The following is a 17,608-nucleotide window of genomic DNA, read 5'->3' as shown; positions in this document are numbered from 1 at the left end:
CCTCTGAATCCAGTTCAATTCAATCAAAATTTCTTTCTATACTCTATACTCCATACTACTGATACTAGATATGTACAACATAGTAGATACTCCGCTAATATCATATATTATACTCCGTACATAACGTGCAGTGTCAACCCCTTTTTTCCCAGACCGCCCGCTTTCTCCAGTCGGAGATCAGCTCCACTGTAAACTAATTTATCTATTGCTCCTTTTAATGTCAACACGTTCTCACCGTTCTTTTAACCACCTTGGATTTAACTTGTTTGAATCCTAGGACAATGGTCACTTGTCATTCTTCGACAGTGTATTGAGTATGTACAAAGTAAAAGTGGTTGATCCCGTGAACTGCAACTGATAACCACCTTGCATTAGCCCCAGAATCCAAACATGTCGGCCTCTTCAATTCACCAGGATGTGGAAACTGGCTCATTGAAGGTCGACACAAAGAAGCAAGAGCCCCTTTGGGCTTCGAACAAATCAAGATTGGCATCCCCTTTGCCTTCTTCCACTGAATCCAACAAAGCGGCCTCAACCAAGCAGACCCAGCCCACGGACGATCATGAAACAGGTGGAATACTAGGCGACAAGGAAAATGCGCGTCCATCATCTTTGAAGCAGAGCTCACCAAGGGGCAGGTCATCCCTGAGCACTCGACCACCAAACCGGTCAGCCGAGGATCCCCAACCATGGAGTCGCCATCAACGCCAGTCGTCCAACCCCGGAATGTCCCCTCCATCCCGTGCCCAAAGTGTACAATTCAGAGATACAGACACCGAGGCTCCCGACGCGTCCCACTCCCGGTCGCAATCTCGACCCGCCTCTGAACACGGTGACGATGATGATCAGGGTCCCAAAGGAAGGCAGTCATTGTTCGGCAAACTGAAGTTACTCGCTACCGCACCCAATTTTACATCACACTCAAGATCCCCTAGCGGTGCAAGTACGGACTTCCGCCCAGCTCCAGGCGATATAGCTACCCCGGGGTCGGAAAGAGGGGAATTCCGCTTCCCAGAGCCCCTGCAAGAAGAGGGCAGCGAGATCGATGCCGATGCGGAAGAGAGCGGCGGCGAGCAACGTGATACTCGTGAAAAAAGAAAAACGCAACGGCGGCGGAAGCAATGGGAGGAGGAAGCTGGCTCCAACACCGCCCCTACAACGCCTAAAACGACACGCAGACCATCATTCCACTTCTCATCCTCCTTCGCACCTTTTGAGAACTATCGTACTAATCTATTTCCCCGAAGAGCAAGCACTACAGACTTCACACCTCAACAGCGCGAAGGTGTTTCAGAAGACGAAGGCCGCGAGAGGCTCAGCCGGCGGATGAGGAGCCGGCCATGGGCAAATACTCGGGTTTCCAGCTATACTGACCGCCCGGATGCCAATCCGGACGAACAGCGTCCGAGCAACCTGAGGCGATTGACCGGGTTTGCCGGACCATCTGGAAACGATGAAAGCTTAACGGCGAGCTGGAGACGCCATCGAACCGAGCGAGGCACCAGTGCCAGTGCTCAGCGATGGAAGCAAATTAAAGCTGGTTTGAAACTCATTGGGCAGCGACGAAGACCAGATAACGCAGTGGACAATAAAAAGTCCGCAGAGTTGCTTGCTGAACTCGCTTCGGCCGTACCTGCTGCGCTTATACTGGCCAGCGCGTTCCAACGAGATGAGCACGGCAGCAAGAGAATCCCGATCCTTTTGGAGCAATTGAAGGTCCGTGTTACGGACAGCCGGATTGATTCCCACTCCGGTGATCGTCATCTGGTCTTCCGAATCGAAATGGAGTACGGAAGTGGCATGACTCGCATGAAATGGATCATATTCCGCACGCTAAGGGACTTTGCCAATTTGCATCTGAAGTATAAGCTTCATCTGGGAACCCAGAAGTACATTCAGCTGCGAACGAGTGAGAACAGCCCGAGTCTCCCTCGATTCCCTAGAAGTGCCTTCCCCTATATGCGAGGTGTACGAGGCCTTGAAAGTGAATTTGAGGACGAAGATGAAGAGGGCGGCTATGAGACTGGTGCGGAGGGAATGAGTGGAACAGAGAGGCCCCCGACGAAGAAAAAGCAGAACCAGCAAGCACACCAGCGTCGGGTATCTGGTCCGCTTGCTCGCAGAAAGTCGAGCATCACCAATCAAGAAGGAGACTCAGCCGCAGGACCTTCATCTACCCATGAAGGTGGAGCCAGGAAAGAAACATACCCTGGGAAGCAGCGAAAGAAGCTTGAGCTCTATCTACAGAAGATGATTAGGTTCTTGATCTTCAGGGCTGACAGCAATCGCCTATGTAAATTCTTGGAGCTGTCCGCTCTCGGTGTCCGTCTAGCCGCCGAAGGCAGCTATCATGGCAAAGAAGGATTCCTGATAATCCAGTCCTCCAAGGGTCTTGATTTCCGAAAGGCGCTCACCCCGTCTCTGGTCAAGAATCGCCACTCACCCAAGTGGTTTTTGGTCAGGCACAGCTATGTAGTCTGCGTCGACTCGCCCGAGGAGATGAATATTTATGATGTCTTCTTGGTGGATTCCCATTTCAAGATTCAGACACCGAAGCTTAGTCTTCGCAAGCAAAATCCAAAGGATCTTGCCAAGTCTGCAAAGCAGTCTGCGAGACACCCTCAGCACCACACTCTCCGGCTTGAGAATTCTGAGCGCAAGCTCAAACTGCTGGCCCGGAATGAGCGTCAACTGCAACAGTTTGAAGACTCGATTCGCTTCATGGTTGCTAACACTCCGTGGCTGCGCCCCAACCGGTTCGACAGTTTCGCGCCTGTGCGACAAAACTGCTTTGCGCAGTGGCTGGTTGATGCGCGAGACCACATGTGGGTTGTCTCTCGAGCAATTAACCAGGCGAAGGATGTCATTTATATCCACGACTGGTGGCTGAGTCCAGAGCTTTACATGCGTCGGCCTGCTGCCATCAGCCAGAAATGGCGATTGGACCGTCTCCTGCAACAGAAAGCCCGGGAAGGCGTCAAAGTCTTCGTGATCATGTATCGCAACATCAACTCCGCCATTCCCATTGATTCGGAATATTCCAAATTCTCTCTCCTTGATCTTCATCCCAACATCTTCGTTCAGCGATCACCAAATCAGTTCCGCCAAAATACTTTCTTCTGGGCCCACCATGAGAAGCTTTGTCTCATCGACCACACTATCGCATTCGTTGGAGGTATCGATCTGTGCTTTGGGCGGTGGGATACTCCTCAACATCAATTGACCGATGACAAGCCTACCGGGTTTGAATCTACTGATGGCCCCAAAGATGCAGATCATTGTCAACTCTGGCCGGGCAAGGACTACTCCAATCCTAGAATCCAAGACTTCTATGACCTTGATAAGCCGTATGAGGAGATGTATGATCGCAATGTTGTGCCCCGGATGCCGTGGCATGACATTTCTATGCATGTCGTGGGCCAACCTGCTCGGGATCTGACTCGCCATTTCGTGCAACGCTGGAATTACATTCTTCGCCAGCGAAAGCCCACGCGGCCGACCCCTTTCCTCTTGCCGCCACCCGATTTCAATCCCGCTGATTTAGAAGCTTTGGGTCTTGATGGAACTTGCGAGGTACAAATCCTCCGGTCTAGCAGCATGTGGTCGACAGGAACACCCGATGTCGTCGAGCACAGCATCATGAATGCCTATGTGAAGTTGATTGAGGAATCCGAGCATTTCGTCTACATCGAGAATCAGTTCTTCATCAGCACCTGCGAGATTGAGGGCCGAAAGATCGAGAACCTCATTGGAGATGCCCTAGTGGAACGTATTGTCCGAGCTGCCAAAAATGAGGAAGCGTGGCGCGCCGTCATTGTCATCCCATTGATGCCAGGCTTCCAGAACACCGTGGACAGCGAAGGTGGAACAAGTGTTCGTCTTATCATGCAGTGTCAATACCGCAGTATCTGCCGCGGAGAGACATCTATTTTTGGCCGTCTTCGTGCTCTTGGGATCGAGCCAGAGGATTATATCCAGTTCTACAGTCTGCGAACATGGGCAAGATTGGACCACACAAGGCACTGGTGACTGAGCAACTTTATATTCACGCCAAATGCATGATCGTTGACGATCGTGCTGCTATCATTGGATCAGCAAACATCAACGAACGATCCATGTTGGGTTCGCGTGATTCAGAGGTTGCATCTGTCGTGCGAGACACCGATATGATGATGTCGAGCATGAATGGCAAGCCATACCTTGTAGGTCGATTCCCACATACCTTGCGTATGCGTCTGATGAGAGAACATCTCGGAATTGATGTCGACGAACTCATGGAACATGACTTTGCTACCGAAGAAGAGCTACGCAAGATCCAGGTCGCCGAGGGGAGCGAGCACCCAGTTGACAACCGAGAGCGAAGAAATTCAGCGTCCTCGGCCATTGAACGACAAGATGAGAGGGAAATGGTCGAACGTCGGCATCGTGTCCAGGATGAGTTCCTTTCTCGCTCTGAGGACATGTATAGCTTCAACCATGATGTCGATTGGGAGCAGGGTGGTAACCCTAACCTCAAGTCGAACCGCAAGCTCACTGCCGATCCTCGCGTCACTGAAAATCCTGACCACAGGAAAGACGTGGAAGGTGATGGCCCCGATCACCTGACAGCCGCTGCTCAGGCCGGATTAACAGTCGGTCGTGATTCGGAGATGGAGACCAATGGAAGAGAAGCCCTGCTTTCACCTATTGCTCCTGAGGGGAAGGGTACTAAAGAGCGACCGAGATCATCGCAGCAAAAGCCCCCTGGAGCACCCTCGACCCGCAAGGACCGCAGACCTGGGTCATCGAGTGAGACCAATGCCAGCTCTGAGATCAATGGCAGTGTGCCGTCGCAAGGCCATGGAATTACTGGATCGTCGACCCGCGAGTCCGAGACCGGCGGTACCAGTTTGAACACACCAAGAGAAGACAATGAAACCCTTAAGCACCACCACCCGTCTGTTCCTGAAGTCAAGCGTATCTTCATCGATAACGACTGCATGAGGGACCCGATCATCGATGGCTTCTATCTGGACACGTGGCAAGCCGTCGCCGAGAAGAACACTAAGATTTACCGATCTGTGTTCCGCTGTATGCCCGACAGCGAGGTGAAGAACTGGAAGGAATACAAAGAGTATGCCACATATGGCGAGCGCTTTGCAGAGGTGCAGAGCCAACAGGGCAACAAGCCAGCCCAACCTCAACCAAAACAAAATGGTCCTCCTCCAGCCGGTGCTACGGTCGGCTCTCCTATGTCGATCGCTTCTCAGATGTCTTTCATTACCCCAAGGGCCGAAGGACCACAGGCAGACCCGAAGAGCCCCCAGGCCATTGACGAGAAGGTCGGGACTGGCAACGAAACTGGTCGTCCTCAGTCTGAGCAGCTAGCGAAGCAAGAGACATTATCGTCTATAGACGAGAAGGCCGCACTCAAGACGGTGTCGGATCCGAACCTCTTGGCCAATGTTTCGAACGGGACCAGCGACGAAAATGGCGTCGCCACTGGTGAGGATATGGAGAAGTCACGGACAACCCCGGGTCATGTCGATTACTCTGAAGCCGTGAACCTGAATTTGAACTCGTCGAGCCAGTCTCGGAGACGTAGACGCAGAGCTACAACGATTGGCTCGAAGCGTGACCCTCATGGCGCAGACGAGTATTTGGATAAGGGTCGTGCAGAGGACCTCCTTAACAACACTCAAGGCCATCTCATCTTGTGGCCCTATGACTGGTATGTCTCAACTTTCGCTTCGATTGGACCCGAGAACATATCCACTGACGAACCCCATCTAGGCTCGAGAAAGAGGAACAAGGTGGAAACTGGCTCTACGCTTTGGACCAGATTTCTCCTCTGGAGATCTAGTAAGTTGTCACTCTGTATTGGTTCCTGGACAAGATACTAACGGATATATAGCAACTAATCTCGAATTGCTTTGCACTTGACGGCGTCTTGCTCTTGATTTAATCGTTTTCTCGTGTTTGCCTACTTGGTGTCTGCATTGGAATTCTCGAGCGCCGCTATAGCGATTGATGCATTTTCATTTTCTTAGATCTTCCTTGATGGCTCTTTGGCTAGTCATTTGGAGTTGTCTGTCTCTATGTTACCCCTACCTAAGTAGCGCAATAAGTAATCAATCCTTTTTTGAATACGGAGATAGTATATGCTTCCGATGTCGTTATGCGTGTAATAGATATATTATTCCAAGGCGTATTGATGAATTGCTTGTAATTTGGTACATACTGCTGAAATAGTAGATGAAAATTGCATGCATAATTATATCTATGAAGAAGGCTCTTCCGCAACGTAGTGCAGGTAAGCTCCCAGAAGCTTGGTTCCTTCAATGTAGTTTCTCTTGTCAAGCTTCTCGTTGACAGAGTGAGCAGCATCAGTCGAGCTTCCCATGGGGAGGAGCAAGACGTTCTTGCCGGTGGCTTGCTCAAAGGTCAATGTGACGGGAATACTATCAATGGTTAGCTGTGGAACTATATTGGTTTAGTGGGGGGGGAAAAAACAAAGCCCTACCTTCCACCCTCGCGAGTCATATCAGGCTCAACTCCGAAGACCTGCTCAACAGCCTTGCTGGCAGCCGAGAAGTTCCAGTGCTTGGGACTGGCGACCCACCACTTGCCGTCGTGCTGCAGCCAAACATCCAAAGTGTTCTTGCTGTTCAGCTTGGCAAACTCGGCCCTGATGTGGTCGAAGACCAGCTTGTTCACATCCTCGCTCTCCATGTTAGGCACGGTACGGATAGAGAATTTACCAACAACCTTAGCGGGGATGACCGTCTTAGCACCGGGGGCGGAGTAAGCACCCTCGATACCGTGGATGGACAGAGAGGGATAACGCCATCTGGCCATCAGAGTACGCTCCTTGGTGGGGTGGATGCCTGTCTCAGCACCCAACGACTCATGGAGGTTGTCCATACTGTAGCTGATGTTTCCATAGAGGGTCTGCTCCTCCTCAGTCAGAGGAGCCACGAGATCCATGAGTCCCGGAATCAGGATGTTACCCTGGGCATCAACCAGCTTGGACAGGACGTTGACCATATCAGTCATGGGCTCATGGGCAGAGCCGCCAAAGACACCACTGTGCAGATCTTGAGCGGGGCCCGAAATGCTGATGGAATAGTAGTTGCAGCCGCGCAGACCGTAGGTGAGGCAGGGCTTCTCAGTGCCGAGCCAGTAGTTGTCAGAGATACAAACGGCGTCCGTGTCCTTGAAGTACTTCTTGCTCTCGGCCTGAATGAAGTCATCCAGACCCTCAGATCCATACTCCTCCATTCCCTCGAAGCAGCACAACAGGTTGACGGGGAACTCGATGCCGGCCTTGCGGTGGGCATCGATGACGTTGAGCCAGCCCAGAACGGGACCCTTGTCATCGGTAGAGCCACGGCCATACATCCGATCCTTCTCGTCAATGGTCAACTCAAAGGGCTCAGTAGCCCAGCCATCTTCCTTCAGAGCAGGCTGCACGTCGTAGTGTCCGTAAACCAGGATAGTGCGCTTGTTCTTATCGTTACCGTATCTCGCGACCACTACAGGTGGCAGCTCGAGGTGCTCTTTGCCAGGTTGCTTGCCCAATGGTCGTTGCTCGACCTCGGCTCCAAGAGCTGTGAGCTCGTCGGCAAGGAATTGTCCCATCTAGAAAGATTAGACCCCGTATTTGTGGATCTGCTGGTAAACTCACGCGGAACACATCCGGTCGGTTCTCATCTTGTGCCGAGATAGACGGAATCGCAACCGCCTTCCGTAGACCTTGACCAGTATCAGCAACCTTTCCAGAAACCAGAAACAAGTATTACATACGATCGATGAAATCGTTGGACGAGTCGTCGACCCTTGACTGTTAGTTGGAAGTCTCTTAAGATAGCAGATAGCATACTTACTGCTTGAAGAAGGGCTCTAACTGGGGCGCCATTTTGGAATCACTGATATAGCCGTAGAAGAAACGGGAGAGAGGAGGACGAACAGGAGAAAATCGAGAGGAGAATGGAGAAGAGAATCGAGAGGAAAAAGGACCTTTGAATGGAACACGACGGAGGGGAAAGAGGGGCATTGCCGTCTTTTCCCTGAGGAACCGGAGGAGTCAAGGGTGACTTCTTATCACGTAATATATTTTGTATTATCTCATCTTGTAGGCTATTCAACTGAGACATACAAAATATTTTATATGTAGATTTTCTACCTTGATGGTTATCATGGTTATCATGGTTATTCTATGTTGTCTATGTTGTCTATGTTGTATATAGCCCTTGACAAGTATATAGAATAGGTATGGAATACATAAACAATGCTAGAAGAAAATATAAATAAGCTAGAATACATGGATTTTCTTTACAAAAACAGATCCTTAATGAAACTGGATCATGCTCCCACTATGCATCTCGTCCCCAGGCCTCGCGCCGCAGTTGACGGTCTTCTCTGGCCATGCGGCGCTTGGGTCCCCATCGCGATTGCACCGCCTCCAAGATCCGGGCCTGAATCTCCCTCTTCTCCGGGCTTGCCTGGCAGACCATGGCAATAAAAACGGGTGAGCATTCAAACCGTTTGGCGAGCTTGTTTCGGCTCCAGGTCATGGGATCATTCATGCGGAGATTGCGGATTTCTTCAATGTCTGAAGGGGTGAGGTGATATTTTCTTTCGGGCATAGACTTGTAAACACCCGGAAGATCGTCGGCGTTGAGGGTAGTGGAGGAAACAATGGATGATTTCCGGATATCATCAGCAGGTAAGAATTTGGATGGGGTGTGGTAGGCATTTGGAGCGCTGGATGGCGGGTTGTGGATAATGTGATCGTGACCAAGGTTAGATGGGTCAAATGAGGAATCCGGCTTCACACGTAGTCGCTGCTTGGTCCGTCGGTATGAAGATTGGTTTCGTCGAAATCCTAGTGCCAAAGAATCCGACAAGGAGGGAATAAGGAATGGCAATGTGAGGAATGGCCGCTTCGTCGCGGCAATGGAGGTCGCCATTACTTCTGGTCAATTGGGGGGAAATTGATCAGAAACTGGAATAATAGAAAAGAAAGAGTTAGTAAGTCTTCAATTATATTGTTTGTAATGGTTAGAACTGACCTAAAGGGTAGGATTGAACTTTGGAGTCGAAGGACTGGACGTGTTGGCATCTCTCGCGCTTCGAACCCGAACTTTTTCCCTGGTCTCGTGACCCTCCTTGGCCTGTATTTACCATACCGTAAAGAAAACGTACTTATGTATCTGGTACTCAGCAAGTGCTTCCAATCACTGCTCAATCAAAAGTACTCGATACAGAGTAGGTATCTCCCCACACGAGTACAATTATAGGGTAATGATGCCCGGGTCACCTGGTGTCTCACAGATGTCATCACCGAGACTTCTACCAACTCCCATTTATTCTACTTTATCGATCATGGCTGTCGGATTTTGATAGTTTATCTTATCGCAATGTCGGACTCGACAGTTCAGACAGATCAGAAGCCAAACGAGGCTGGAGCAAGTAAACGAGCCCCGAAGCCTCCTGCTTTCACATGGGACAAGAATCAAATCGACGGCTGCATATCATCTGTGAGATCATCCGAAGCCCTGCAGACACCGAATCATGATTCGACCAGATACATGAGACATCCCTCACCCGAAAGCTCATCCCTATCTGCCGCCCCATATACATTCCCCCGCTTCTCAGATATTCGAACGAGATGTGCAAGAAGATATAGTGCCAGCACAGGCATCGCCTTCGATACCTGCGCATATTCGAACCGATAACTATATTCCACCTGTCCTGGAAGCATCCTCGGCCGCGATCACAGATGATCGCCTCGATCCAGATTCGGTTGAGATTGTCACGCATAACCTACATCAATCAGCGGGTGGTCCATCGGGGGAGCAGTCGATGTCGTCTTCAGGCATCGATCATATCTTGGGCCAGGCCGATGGAGATGAACCTTCGTCCAGTTTTGGGGCACTGGACACGACAGATGTACGTCGGCTGAGCTTTATTTCCTTTGCCGACGTTGTCAACGCCGAGCATGCAGAAACAAATGAAGCTCATCTTGGCGTAATGTCTCGGGAGCGCCTAGGAGATCGCAACCAATCCCCATCTCCGTTGCTCTCTCCATCTTCTTCGCACGGACTCGGCACTTCGCCGCCAACAAGCATCGCGACCTCCTTTAGAGGGCTTGACATGTCTCCTACTCGGTTTACTACTGCTAGTGCTGCCCAAAGCCCCGTCTCTTCCAGTTTTGGGGGAGATCTGAATGTAGAAACCATGCGACAGGCCTTGAGAAAGACAGCCAGTGAAGACCTGGGCATCACAAGCCGGGCCGTGAGTACCATAGGCGATGACCTGTCAGATCGTACATTTTAGCAGGTCGAACCGTTTCTGTTTGGCTTTGGCTAGTGAAGGGCTTCGAGCAGGATCTCGTTTTCTTCATGGTACAGTGTGAGAAGCTATGATAGTCTGCCTTATTCGTGATATATACCGGAATTTACAAATATGGATATCCCAGGAAAAGTCCAAGTCCTTGTGTAGTGCACAAGCCAACGTTGATCGAATTGGGGTAGACTATGCACTTGACTGCCGGACACTGCGCACTGCGTCCAAGGCCCGTTGTACCCTGGAGCGCAGATCATGTACGTCTTCTAGTCCGACACTGATTCTCACTAGATCCGGATCGACATTGAAAGATCTCGCCTGACATGTGTTAGTTATGGCCTGCCCAACATACGATTGGTGTACATACCCAGTCTAGTTCGCCGTAATGAGCCAGAAGGACGTACGGAGAGCTGACAAGTTAGCAAAACCCGAGATAGAGGGGGCCTGTGTACTCACCTCAATGTAAAGTTGGTCCCAAGACTGGGTCCCTTCAAAACCTCGATCGTGTCAAAAAAGGCAATCGCCTCGGCTGTGGAGTGGAACGTGACAGAGAAGAGACCACCATAACCACCATTGGCATTGCGGAGGCTATCATATAGTGGTCTCGTGGGGCTGTATTTCGGGTAGTAAACTTCTTTCACTGTGAAAATGGTCAGTATAGCTCTCAATCCAAAGTAAATGAATACTTGCCTAATGGGGACTCCTTCAGCATAGCTGTAATGTCCTCAGTGGTAGCATTGATTTGTTCAACGCGAGAAATAAAATCACGACTGTTTCTCTCTAGGAAAACGGCATCCTCCGCCCAGTAGGTATCTTCATAATCTCGGTTATAAGTTTCCTTGAGGGCGGCATAATACTGTGCATGAGGGTTGAGCACAGCACTTCCTCCCATGACGTTACTATCTCCGCTGAAAATCTTGGTCAAGCTGCTGACAACTATGTCTGCCAAGTGCAGAACGTTGATGTTTAAAAAGTTGCTGATGGTTTCGTCGACTACCACAGCAAACCCATACTGGTCTGCCAAGGCGCGAATCCGTTTGAGGTCCGGTGTTTTGAGAAGAGGGTTACCTGGTGCCTCGGTAAAAAGCCCAAGGAAACGCTCACCAGCCTTCAGTCGGGATTCCAGATCATCCAGATCTTCCGAGGAGCCGTGACCATAGAATACGCAGCCTGGTCCCCATTTTTGGAGAATCTTCAATGTATCCGTATAAGGGAACCCGAAACAAATTGAGGGCAAATCGCCTCTAGTAGCCAGCAAGGTTTGATGAGCGTTGAAAATGGCGCTCATACCCGAAGGGTAAAGAAGGACATCCTCCTCAGAAATGCCGGCGACTCGACCTTCTGATGAAGCCGTCTCCAGGGCTTCTGGCAGTTCAGCATCGGCTGTCAAGACACCGGCAATACGTTTGCGAACAGCCAGCTTGGCCTGATTGGCGAGAGAAGTGCTGAGATTGCGGCCAAACCGCTCCTCAATAAACTGAGCATAGTCTCGGCCATCTTCTGTGTTTGATTTGGGAGGAGATTCCCCAACAGAGCCCTTCCTCGCTCCATTGACGCTTTGGTATCTGCGGGGTCCCTTGCAAGGACGCTGAGAGATTGACTCCGCAGTCGCAAAGCCTTTATCTTCCACCAAAAACCCGTCCTCCAATGCTCCAAGGCAGAACTCACCTCGTCGACTGGAGATGCCATTGCCCGAGTGTTGCCATACCTGCTTGGTAATAGAGGCGTATTCCTTTGGGTAGATGACACACGACAAGGAAGACGTCACTGTTGATCCCGCTTCGGTATGTGGGGATGGGATGAAGTTGACAATGCGCGCTTTGTACGCCTTCTCTGCGGGGATTTTGCTGAGCAAAAAGGAGTGGCAGATGCGCGCTGACTTGAGCGATGGGAATAGGGTTGCGGACTCGAGGTTGGGGTCACCGACTCGACGAACAATCTCCTGGGCGAGCTTTTGGATAATAGGATGGACGAAGAATCTCGGGTAACCGCATTTCATCTTGCTAATAACCCAATCTTCTCCTTCTTCGTAGCCAACATTTTCCCTCCATGATGGAAGCGATACACTGACAGCCTTTGTAAAATGTTAGAAGAGTCATGGAGGGGTTGCGGGGAGGTAAACCATACATGGTCAGTGTTTGGAGGCACAGGTCCTCCCAAAGCCTGCAACATTTCAATTGAAAATAGAAATGAGCTAGAAAATATGATCTATTGATCTTTATTTTGAAAAGAAAGAGAACAAAAAGGAAAAAAGAGACTTTAAGGTTGTAAATGATGCCATCCCCTCCACTTGCGACTTCGGCGATGCTCCGCAGTACCTGACCTCATAAAATACGAATGAGTCAGCCGTACCGTATCGGATACAATACCGTTATCGCCCAAAAAAAAAAAAACTCGTCTACTAACAACTGCTACGCTCACAAAATGTCGGACCCGGACCACACGTCTAAGCGCAGGAAGCTCAGTCCTTCCCCGGAGAATACTGTTACTAGCTCTTCAACGAAACAGACATCGAAAGTGACCGAGAAGCGAAACCCGACTCGAGGCAAAGATGAGCGCTCCGCAGAGCTTGCAATGGCCAGCGGCTTTTACAAATCCAGTTTCTTCAAGCTGCAAATGGACGAGCTACTGGAGGGATTGAGACCTAACTACAGCAAACAAGTCTCAAAGGTTCAGGAAACACTACACCAAATCAAGACCGCCATTGAAGGCCTGCCCGAAAAGTCTCCGCAATCTGTCCCCGATGCCGAGAAGGAGCTACGTGCTTCTGGTCTGGTGATTCCATGGCCCGAGCCTCGGCCAAGCAAAGATGTCAAGTACAGCATGGCATACGCAAAGCCAGCGAACATCAACGTGGTAGGTAGCTTTGCGCTTAAGACAGGCGCTCGCACTTTGGAGTCGCGCCCAATTGATCTGGCAATCACTATGCCAAGTTCGCTGTTCCAGGAGAAGGACTACGTCAACTTCAGATACTTCCACAAACGCGCCTATTATATCGCTTGCGTGGCCGCTGGGATTCAAGACACCGCGGATACCCTAGGGTTTGATATCAAATTTGGCCCCCAGGATGGAGACAGCCTCCGTCCTCTCATCTTGTTGGAACCGCGTCAAGCCGAATCATCTGGGCCGACCATCCGAATTCTGACCGCAATCGATCCTACGTTGTTCCCGGTCACGAGAACGCTTCCACTCAAAAGCAATATCCGCCAAGCTTCCAATAACTCGGAGATCGGCGAACCGACCTCGTATTACAATGCCAGCCTCCGTTCCGATGCCACAGTCTCTCTCTACCACAAGTCTATCTACTCGGCCTCCAAGAAATGCAGTTCTTTCAGCGATGCATGCATTCTTGGCCGCACTTGGTTGCAACAAAGAGGCTTCCATACCCCCTTCCAGAATGGAGGCTTTGGTGGTTTCGAATGGACTGTACTTCTGTCTTTGCTGTTTGAAGGCGGTGGTCCGGCTGGACAACCGGTCTTGCTGCCATCATATAGCTGCTACCAAATTTTCAAGGCCACCATCCAATTCTTGGCCGGCAGGGATTTGACCACTCCTTTATTCTTTGGCCAAGAGGTCCCAGTTCCTTCCGGGGTCCCCGTTGTCTTTGATGGCCGTAGAGGGTTGAACATTCTTTACAAAATGACGCCTTGGTCATACGCAACACTGCGTCATGAAGCCGCCGTCACCCTAAAAATGCTCAATGAGTCACGAGAGGACAACTTCGATAAGGTTTTCATTCTAAAGGTTGATGAACCAGCCCTCAGATTTGACCGCTTGATCTCATTCCCCAAGTCATTCAATGGAGACACGCTCCGCGCTCTTCACGAGCAGAATGCTTTGTATAATGTTCTTTCCCGGGCTCTGGGAGACAGAGTCAAACTTGTCTCTATTGTGAGCCGCGCCGTTGATTCGTGGTCAGTCAAGTCCAAGCAGCCCAAACGGTCGAGCCAGGGTGTGTCTGTAGGACTGTTGTTGAATGCTGAAAACGTCGGACGAATTGTCGACCACGGTCCGGCCGCAGAAGAAAAAGAAGAGTCTGCTTCGTTCCAAGCTTTCTGGGGTGAAAAGTCGGAGCTTCGACGATTCAAGGATGGCAGCATCCTGGAGAGTCTTGTGTGGTCTGACGAGTCAGACACATCTGTCATCTATCAGATTTTGGAGTACATACTCCAGCGGCACTTCAAGATCACCGCCGATGAATTCGCGTTTGTTGGTGATGAATATGACGAGCTCCTTAAGGAGCATGGCGATGGCATTCTAGCATACTCCAGCCCTGCTTTCCAGTCAATCGATGATGCTTTCAACGATCTTGAGAGGTCTATTCGCAGCATGGACGAAGTGCCACTGGAGGTACGTCACTTGGCCCCGGCTAGTTCGCTTCTTCGTTATACCTCCCTCAGACCAACGGGAGCCACAGACGTTGTACTTCAGTTTGAAAGCTCCTCGCGTTGGCCTGATGACTTCGCGGCCATCCAAATGACCAAGGTTGCATTCCTTTTGAAAATTGGAGACTCTCTGAAGTCATCAGGTGCTGCCTCGTCTTGCCGTGTAGGCCTCGAAAATGAATCGAGCAAGGTGATCAACAATGCGTATCTGGAAATCCCCCATTCTTCTGGCGTGTTGTTCCGGTTGAGGATTCACCACGAGCGTGAACAAACCCTACTCGAGCGCAATCTCAAGGACCGAAATCTGAGTCCTCGGGAACGAGAAGAGGCAGCCTATGCTCTCTTCGCCTACAAGAAAACCTTTGTCCAAACTCCGCGCTTGACACAGGCACTCCGAAGCCTGTGCACACGCTTCCCCTTGTTGTCGCCCACCATTCGTCTTACCAAGCAATGGTTTAACTCTCACCTGTTTACTGCCCAAATCAGCGATGAGTTGATTGAATTGCTGGTAATTCGCACCTTCACTCAACCTAACCCTTGGGAATGTCCTTCGTCTGTCATGACCGGATTCCTAAGGACTCTTCACTCCCTCTCTCGGTGGGACTGGCAGCAGGAGCCCTTCATTGTTGACCTGGGAGGTGATCTAACACCACAAGTGACGGAAAATATCCGCACTCGCTTCACAGCCTGGCGCAGCATCGACCCTGCGATGAACAGCCTGGCCTTTTTCGTCGCGTCTGACATTGATACGGAAGGGGTCACCTGGACTCAATACGAGATGCCCTCCAAGGTTGTGGCTGCTCGAACTTCTAGCCTGGCGAAAGCAGCAGTAAGCCTGCTACGAAGCAAGACCCACGATATAGATGTTTCCGAGCTGTTTGATACCTCTCTTGCTCCTTACGACTTTGTCATCCATCTTCGCCCAAAGCTGTTTAGCGGCGCCTCAGCACCCAAGTTCAAGAACTTGGCGGAACCCCGTGCTGGAATGATGCAGACCATCAAGTCGTTTGTATGTGATGTACAAGCCTGCTACAGCCAGAGCATCTTGCTCTTCCACGGAGACGATCGTTGTGCAGTGATTACTGGTCTTTGGAACCCGCAGACCCTGAAGTCGCGGCCTTGGAACCTGAAGACGGCGTACTCGACCGCTCCAGGTGATACCAAGGGTGAGGTCGTAATCAACCAGACGGCTATTCTGAATGAGATTGCGAGGTTGGGCAATGGGCTCATCGAAAACATCGAAGTCCGTGCAGAGGAGAGTAGATCTTGCCTTTGATTTGAATTGGTGTACATTAATTACCCTACAAAAACTAGATCGAGCATATATATACCAGGCTTCTTACGACGGTTTTCTTCAATCCAATTGGAACGGGAGATGTCATGATGAAACTCTTAGCCCTCAAATCACTCAACACCATATTAGACAAGATAGACAAGATTGATGCCTAAGGTATCAATCACTGATAACATCAATCAGCCTTGTTTTCATCTTCTCTCATCACCTCAACAATGGCCAGCATAACTCGGGGCCAGCGAGCCCTCCATGCTCAATTCCAACCTTGGAGTCACTATCGTTTCCACGCTCACCTCCAATCCCAATCACTTCCCATCTGCGTGCAATCCCAGCTCTTCTCAACCTCCGGCCCGCGCCAGCAATCCCGCAGACCCTCATCACCATCCCCTACAACCACCACCGTCTTAACCCCCCTCCAAAACCGAAATAAATGCCCCAATCAGCACACATCCTGCCGCCCTCACAACCCCATCCCCCCTACATCCCACCGCAGGCGCAGCAGACAAATTAAAACGCTATGTCGAATTCGGCCGCGCATACGTGACCTTCTACAAAACGGGCCTAAAAAACGTCTACCGCAACTACCGCGCCTCGCTCCCTCTACGGAGGAAACTAGGTCTACCCGCCTACATCCCGATATCCCCGCCGCGGACAAGCACACACAACAGCAATAACGGCGGCGCGCCATCAACAACACAAGAATTCAAGCTCGGCCGCGCGCAATTCCAGCTCGTCCGCCGCTCAGCCCGCGATGTCCGTCGCATGATCCCCTTCACGATGATCCTGATCATCTGCGGCGAGTTCACACCCCTAATCATCCCGATATTCGGCTCTGCCATTACACCCGCGACGTGTCGTGTGCCCTCGCAGGTGGAGAAGGAGCGCGTTGCTGCTACAGCGCGTAAACTCGCGGCGCTAGATGTATTTGTTGCTGAGAATAAAGATCGATCTGTGCATTTGCTCAAGGCGGGCGGTGCAGAGCAGTTGGCTCTACTTGCTAGGTGTTTTGCTGATCCCGTCTGGGTTGCTAGTGCGGGCTCCGCGGATGTGTTGCGTGCCTGCGCTGTTTTTGGTCTGGTTAAGCGTCATGATAGGACTGCGGGCGAGTCGCTTGCTGGTTTGATCTACCGGCCTCGGCTGGCGCGATATGTTGAGTACCTGTCTATTGATGACGGGATGATTCGTGTTGGCGGAGGGGTTTCTGCTATGAATGCTACTGAGGTGCGGATTGCGGTTGAGGAGCGTGGTGGTGTGGACGTCTCTTCTGGTACTCAAGACCGCAAACGTGTAGAAGGGTTGGAGAGGCGCTGGTTGGAGCAGTGGCTGGCTGTTCGTGGAAACAGTTCGAAGTCCAAGAAGCTGTAATTTTTTGGAAAGCTCATAGACTGGAGGTCCCTGCTTGCATAGTAGACTTTTTTTTTAGGGATTCTTTGTATTATATTCCAACATATCGACTCATAAAAGAGGTGTTTTTCCGTCGAGCTTTTGCTATCACTACTAGCCGTAGCACTAGCCGTAGAGCCTACAGTCCTAGCCGACATGTTTCTGTATGCAATATTTGAAATTGCATATGGAAAGACATGTGCGAAAGGAAACCCCC

General features: G+C 50.8%; 6 protein-coding genes across 6 annotated transcripts; 3 read left to right on the top strand and 3 right to left on the bottom strand.

Annotated features, from left to right (window-relative positions):
- Window positions 1-390: 390 nt before the first annotated feature.
- On the top strand, window positions 391-5,900 carry pld3 (phospholipase D; the record flags this gene model as incomplete). The annotated part of the gene is made up of 4 exons (XM_057295611.1): window positions 391-3,904; window positions 3,979-5,710; window positions 5,773-5,841; window positions 5,894-5,900. 4 exons carry the CDS (start codon window positions 391-393, stop codon window positions 5,898-5,900), a joined length of 5,322 nt encoding a protein of 1,773 aa, XP_057143493.1.
- A 359-nt stretch (window positions 5,901-6,259) lies between these two features.
- On the bottom strand, window positions 6,260-8,035 carry N7519_008837 (M20 family dipeptidase; the record flags this gene model as incomplete). Its single annotated transcript, XM_057295610.1, has 5 exons — window positions 6,260-6,440; window positions 6,503-7,620; window positions 7,667-7,734; window positions 7,786-7,817; window positions 7,866-8,035. The coding sequence occupies 5 exons, from the start codon at window positions 8,033-8,035 to the stop codon at window positions 6,260-6,262; spliced, it is 1,569 nt and encodes a 522-aa protein (XP_057143492.1).
- Window positions 8,036-8,354: 319 nt separating this feature from the next.
- Window positions 8,355-8,951, bottom strand: N7519_008836 (mitochondrial 54S ribosomal protein mL58; the record flags this gene model as incomplete). The annotated part of the gene is made up of 1 exon (XM_057295609.1): window positions 8,355-8,951. One exon carries the CDS (start codon window positions 8,949-8,951, stop codon window positions 8,355-8,357), a length of 597 nt encoding a protein of 198 aa, XP_057143491.1.
- Window positions 8,952-9,401: 450 nt separating this feature from the next.
- N7519_008835 (uncharacterized protein) lies at window positions 9,402-10,320 on the top strand (the record flags this gene model as incomplete). Its single annotated transcript, XM_057295608.1, has 2 exons — window positions 9,402-9,521; window positions 9,640-10,320. 2 exons carry the CDS (start codon window positions 9,402-9,404, stop codon window positions 10,318-10,320), a joined length of 801 nt encoding a protein of 266 aa, XP_057143490.1.
- Window positions 10,321-10,518: 198 nt separating this feature from the next.
- Window positions 10,519-12,501, bottom strand: N7519_008834 (cystathionine gamma-synthase; the record flags this gene model as incomplete). The annotated part of the gene is made up of 5 exons (XM_057295607.1): window positions 10,519-10,647; window positions 10,697-10,739; window positions 10,786-10,969; window positions 11,020-12,403; window positions 12,457-12,501. 5 exons carry the CDS (start codon window positions 12,499-12,501, stop codon window positions 10,519-10,521), a joined length of 1,785 nt encoding a protein of 594 aa, XP_057143489.1.
- Window positions 12,502-12,753: 252 nt separating this feature from the next.
- On the top strand, window positions 12,754-17,373 carry N7519_008833 (nucleolar RNA-associated family protein; the record flags this gene model as incomplete). Its single annotated transcript, XM_057295606.1, has 2 exons — window positions 12,754-15,973; window positions 16,502-17,373. The coding sequence occupies 2 exons, from the start codon at window positions 12,754-12,756 to the stop codon at window positions 17,371-17,373; spliced, it is 4,092 nt and encodes a 1,363-aa protein (XP_057143488.1).
- Between the last annotated feature and the right edge of the window lie 235 nt (window positions 17,374-17,608).

Source organism: Penicillium mononematosum (assembly GCF_028829835.1).
Source record: "Penicillium mononematosum strain IBT 11891 chromosome Unknown utg000005l:1.0-9366267.0:1.0-9372171.0, whole genome shotgun sequence".
Taxonomy (NCBI): domain Eukaryota; kingdom Fungi; phylum Ascomycota; class Eurotiomycetes; order Eurotiales; family Aspergillaceae; genus Penicillium; species Penicillium mononematosum.
Note: the sequence above shows the minus strand (reverse complement) of the source record. Positions and strands in the feature narration are given on the sequence as shown.